The sequence below is a fragment of the Octodon degus genome, unplaced genomic scaffold (assembly GCF_000260255.1).
Source record: "Octodon degus isolate 3935 unplaced genomic scaffold, OctDeg1.0 scaffold00022, whole genome shotgun sequence".
NCBI classification, from domain to species: domain Eukaryota; kingdom Metazoa; phylum Chordata; class Mammalia; order Rodentia; family Octodontidae; genus Octodon; species Octodon degus.
This window is the reverse complement of record NW_004524598.1, coordinates 8,332,166-8,338,230: the sequence shown is the minus strand read 5'-3', so window position 1 is coordinate 8,338,230 and position 6,065 is coordinate 8,332,166. Positions and strand designations below refer to the sequence as shown.

General features: G+C 47.5%; 1 protein-coding gene across 1 annotated transcript in view; it reads right to left on the bottom strand.

Moving 5' to 3' along the window:
• Window positions 1-6,065, bottom strand: part of Bach2 (BTB domain and CNC homolog 2) — a 417,100-nt gene that overhangs the window by 22,418 nt on the left and 388,617 nt on the right. The window contains exon 6 of the mRNA XM_023711913.1: window positions 2,933-4,552. Coding sequence (XP_023567681.1) covers window positions 2,933-4,552 — 1,620 coding nt within the window. The remainder of the gene's footprint in view (window positions 1-2,932; window positions 4,553-6,065) is intronic.

Genomic DNA, 6,065 nt, shown 5'->3' with positions numbered 1-6,065 from the left:
ATATAGTGGGCACAGAAGAAGACTGAAATTTGGCATTTTTGGCACTAGATAGGCCATAGTTTGATTAAAAAAAGAAAGTTGAGTCTGGGGCTGTATCTCAGGGGTAGAGTACATGCTTAGCATGCATGAGGCTCTGAGGTCAATCTTCAGCACTGAAAAAGGATGCTGATTCTTGATAAAGAACCATATTGTGCTAATTTAAGCTTTACTCTAACTAGGAAAAGTTAAAAAGACGGGAGAAGTCAACGTTTTTGAGATGGGAGAGATACTTAAACAGTACAACCAAAATGTCGTTTAGAATGTGACATATGTCAACACTTTTTAATCATTGGAGATTAACTCTGGAGGGCCTCTGCCCCAAGCTCCATCCCCAGCTTCTTTTATGTTTTCTTTTGAGACAGGGTCTTGCTAAGTTGCTAATCTCCCTCCCAGCTGGGCTCAGATTTGCTATCTTCCTGCTTCAGCCTCCCAGAGTGCTGGGATGACAGGCCTGTGACACCATACTTGGGTAACATTTTGGCTCCTTCTAGAAGTGGATGAAAAGAGGCTGGGAAGCAAGATCGGCAGCATTAGTTTGGTGGCTGGTGGTGGCTGGGAACCTGATGCTTTGTTTCTGAGTTGTACGCTTGAGGTTCACTGGGAAGTGAAGGCACCTGGAGCCCCTAGAAGATCAGCCTGGGTGAGAAGCAGCCCAACAGATGCTGGCTTCTTTTGGATCATCCCAGGAAATTAAGCTGTGACTCACGCAGGGAAGGATTGGTCTCCTATTTATTCCAGAGGACAACATTTCCACCAGAGTCAAAGTAACTCCCGAAAGTATGTTATTAACTCCCAGAGGGTCGCTCATGCAAAGTTCCTGAGGGAGTTCTCAGAAAATCTAACCCCTGCACTCCAGGAAAACTGACATTTCAAGCTTAGATTTCTTATCACCCTCCTGTCTGACGTGTACTAATGAAAGGGGCTGAGAGACTCCCAAAATGACACAGAGTTTTGGCAAATGTCTTTTCTTTTACTATTTAGGGATGCAAAAATATTCTGGTTTTGAAAAGTAAAAATAAAAATAATTTTTAAAGCATAGGAGCATCTCGAGGGGAGGCGAGGCCTGTTCCCAACTATGCCACAGGTTGAACAGATCCTCTTTCTGAGTTACTATTTTCAGTTACAAGAGGGAATCTGACGGGGCCTAGACACAGGAAAAACGTAAGTGTTCTTGTGGATGTCAGTGAATTCTAAGAAGTAATTTAAATTTTCTTTTGGGATACTACATGGGCAAAAGGAGATGTATCAGAAGTGGGTAGTTTCCTGAGCATATGCACATGTCATAACAAACCCCTTTGAGCTCAATGATGAAGTTCTTCTTAAGGGAGAGCAGTCCTTTTCTCACTGCCTTGGCCCTTGGTGAGATCAACTGTGAGGACACAAGTGACCCAGTGACCTGCCCTCTGCGTCAGACACACTCATTCACAGGTCCAGAGGAAAAAAACAAACATCACAAAAGTTGTGGTTGACAGGAAAGAACGAGTGAAGGGAGAGAGCACACTTTACCTATTTTCAGGGAACCTCTCTCAATGCCAGAGACACAGATGAGAGTCTGACTGGGGCCCTGGGCACAGCCCTGGCCTAAACCTGTAGGGTGAGGTGCATCTGGGTGGGAACCTTTCCATTCAAATTTTCTATATTCTCTTGGTTACTTTTAATGCTTTTCTGTCTTCATTTGTGCCAGGAAGTATTAGAACAGGAGGGTCAGGGTTGACTGGCAAAGAAAAGGAAGTGACTACAGGGCATTTCTGTGGGGGGCACAGGGAGCTTTGGAATCTATGTTTAAAACATGCCCACGTCACAATCCTGTATGCTTCTTGCCCACCAACCTTGCAGAGGCTGAGTAAACCTCATGTGATTCCATGAAAAGCCATCTCTCCTGTGTGGCATTTCTGCCGTCTAGTTGGGTTAACAGCCTTTGCCTCACAGGAGCAAAGGCCTAGAGAACACAGAGGAGCACTCTGGCCCTGTGAAGACAGTGCTCCTCTCCTCTGCTGCTCAGACTCGGAAGCAGGACCTGCCCCTGGGTTCACTCATGCCCACTCCCGAGACACGTCAGAGACACAGATGACAGCCTCAGGTTGGCTCCTTGTCCTTCAGTAAGACAGTGCCGGGCCATGACAAACTCCTGGGTCTGTCTAAGGAGCAGTCATGTTCCTAAGAAAGCGGAGATGTGTAGGGCATTAGGGGTTGTATTCTCTCCCTGTTGTCACACAAGTCTCCCAGAAGCATGGAGACACGGGAGGAGACTGGATATTTTTATCCACAAAGCACTGCCATGCCACAAAATGACTTCTTACCATTCATGGGAAATGAACCATTATAGAGTTGTGTATGCTGACTGGGGCGCTTCTGTGGTGACCCTGGAACCAGGACAGATGGTACGCACTCCATCACCTGCGTCCTGATGGACACAGCATGCCCCTGGGCCCTCTGTTGACAAGGAATACTTACAAGGCACCGGTAAAGCACTTGTTTCATGTTGATCTGTCTAGTTTCAATCAATCATTTTTGAAAGAGATAATACACTTTCTTTCATAGAGGGTGTAGTGGCAAGGATGGGGGTGATGAACAGAGTATCATTTCAGAGCAGGTGGGGGAGAGGGAAAATGGAGAAGGGGAAGAACTCAAGTTCCAAATGCACCTTTATGCACTAGATTTGCTTTTTTTCACTAAGCAGCTCACCTCTGCTTGCCAAACACTGAGATCTAGTCAGGCATTCAGTGCTTACTAGGACAAAGTGGTTAATGTGGGATCTCCCTGTTAGCATTCTGCCTCCATGCACGGAGGAGGCGGTCCTCTTACTGTCACCTTCAATCTTGGCAAATAAGAACAATCTGGGGGGCGGGCAGGGAAAAGTCCAGATAAAGGACCGAGAGAGTAAGTAGGTCACATGCTTGAATTTACGTGGGTTCCCTACCTCCTGGCCCCTGTCCTGCACGGGACACGACTCACTGTCTGCTTCTGAGAACGATCCAGATTCATCACTGGAGTTGGTTCCGTAAGACTGCTCACATTTAATTTGGGGTCGGACTTGGGTGTACATTCCATCTCCCATCAGGCCTGGCTCCTGATGTTCTGTGGCAAGGAACCTGGCTCCCTGGGAACAGGGCGAGGAGGAGAACTCACAGAGAGGGAGGCTGCAGGGTGAGCCCCCGCTCCCGTCCTCTGCATAGGAATAGGAGGAACACGAGCTGGAAGTCCTGGTCCTGGTCTCCAGCGGGGGAGAGCGAGGGCAGACTTTGATGGGCACTGGGCAGCTGGTATTGGGCCGCATCCTTCCCGCCAAGTGGTCAGCCAGCAGCCCACCGTGGGGGTAGGCCTGCGCGCCAGGGAGGGACTGGCCAGCTCCTACCCACAGCCCCTTTGGCACCGGCTCGGAGAGGTCTTTGTCCACACCGCTCACCCCAGCGTACGAATGCACGGAAGTGCCCCCTTGGTCACAAGAGCTTGAGGAGAAGATCACACTCCTCCGGTCCAGTTCTCCCTCCTGTTTACAGAGAGCCTCCAACCCAGGTGCCCTGAGGGGTGACCCCATTGTGAAGTTGGAGGTGTCCTTCTGGCCCACGGGGGGCTGTCCATAATTCCCTGTGAAAGGAGTATAGTCAGTTTTAAGGTCACCCTGAGTGATCCCCTTGTCAAAAGGGCAAGCTGAACTCCTGGCAAAGTGCTGCTGAGATGTACTGGGCAGGCCAGACAACTCTACACCTTTTGTTATACTGAACAGAGACCGTAGGCAGGAAGGTGAGGACGTGCTCCTGGATCTATCTGTGCAGGTGGCTCCTGCAGGAGTGGAGGGGGCGGGGGCGGGGCTGGGCTGTCTGCGGTCCATCTCAACATCCGCTGCTCTCTCCTTGACATCAGGCTCATCTCCAGACAGGCAGAGGGTGATGCTCTCATCCTCATTGTCTTCACTGGGTGGCTCACTTTTGATCTGCCCCATTGCAAGCCCTGGCTTAAGGCTGTTGCCAGGGCTATCTTCGTTGAATGTGCTTGCGAAACCTGAGGTACTGTGTGATGATGCGTTATAGACATTCTTGGTACATGCAAGCTGGTATTTCTTGTATCTGGGGTACTGTGTCAACGTGTCCTTTTCTGAGTTCTCCTTGGTGTCTGTGGGCATATCGGACTCAGGTAGTAAGGCTTCTTCCTTCGGCGCTGCTGGGACGGCAGTGGCCTCAAAGCTGATGGGGTCTGGAAGCATCTGGTCCCTGGGGCAAGCCATTTTGGCTGTCTCTGAATCCATCGTCTCCTCCTCTTCCTCCTCCTCCTCTCCTGCGGAGTTCTCATGGTCCTCATGGGGGCGCTGGCATGCAGTGTCCTTTCGGCACATGAACAGGCCATCCTCGCTGTTCAGGAGCTGGGTCTGCAGGAAGCTGAAGCAGGAGTCCTCCAAGTTGTGCATGCGCAGGAACTCAGCGCAGCGGATGACCTCGCGGATGTTTTCTCTGCTGAGTAACAGCTTGGCAGTGTAGGCAAACTGTAACAGCGGCCCAAAGCCCCTTGCCGTGACCTGCAAAACAAACAGGGAAATCGCCAACATTACCATCAGCATCGCTATTGTCCCAAAGCTCTCAACTGAAGCAAGATAACCAGACAGCGCTAATATCCCTGAATAAAGACTGCAAAGAGCAGTTAATCTCGTACTGGGTCAGCAAGGATTCTGCTTCCAATAATTAGTGCCTGTCTCATGCATGCCACGGCTATCCTTGATCACAGTGCAAGCAGAATTGATACTCACCAGGGTCAAGTGGCTCAACACGATGACAACGGGTTCAGTGTTTACGCTGGCACAAATACATGGAACAATGGGAAGCCTATTAATTTCCCTCCCAATCAGTCCTGTTGAGAGCTATTCTACATGAGGAGGGAGTGCTGTGACACTTCTTGCAGCTCCCTCGAGCCAAAGAAAACATTATCATTTTCTTGTCAACCACAAAACAGGCAAGATGGCCTTGTTAAGAACTCAAAGTCTATGGTGTTCCAAAAATAGTTTCTCCTCACTTTTTAACATTAAAGTCAACATTAAGAACAACTACTTTGCTCATTCATCATGGTTCTGCTTGGGATTTCCAATCATCATGTCATACCTGATGTTATAATGATACTGGCAATGATAAGAATCAAAAGCAATTTTCTTAACAAAAAATTAACTCCTGGCCCATAAAGAATAAGGGTTAAAAAGCTAAGCAAGCTGGCTGTCCTGTAAATAGTTGAATCTGCTGAGTGGCACAGGACATGGCTTATTCTTTAATTATTAGCAGCAGCTTCACTGTGCAGCTGTCTTCTTCCCTAGTAAATCTTCAGGGGCTAAAGCCTACTGTCACTTGCGACTTGTCTACTACATTTTACACAGAATAAAAATGTGACATATGTGCATAGCTTGAAGATGTGTATATGCACATACATAACTTAGACAATTAAAAATATCTTTCCTAAGATCATTTTTTTTTTCCTCAGAAGGAAATAGTTTAAACCTCCTGATGTTCAGGGCAGGCTTCTTTACCTTGTATATAATACCACACGCACTCTAGGTTCTCACAAGCACTCTTTGCTCACAGGAAGGAGAGGCAGGTCTATCAGTGATGTGTACACATCAAAGAAAAGCAGCAATTACAGGGTCCTTGCTGGACGCTATGGTAACAGAACAAATTTCTGTTGCAGCAGTGAGTGCAGAACAAGATGAAGTGGAAGGGCTTTGTGTCTGACTTCTGTGTGTATTAAGCACACTGTAGTACACAGAACCAACACTCTTACAAGGCCCTGTATCTGTTATTCAGGATTCAACTTAGACATTATCTGCTCTGGGAGCCCACTCCAATTCTTTTTTTTCCCCATAAGTTTATTGATAAACAAATAGCACTGAGAGAGTTTCAAATCAAATTGGTAGGACAGTTTCAATAATCAACACATTGCATACATTCTTCCCAGTGGTTAATTGCTGTATAAGATGTGGACATGATATGCTATTTACAAACACCATCAGAACAAATCATTCTATTCATTAAGAGAATGTAACTATATAT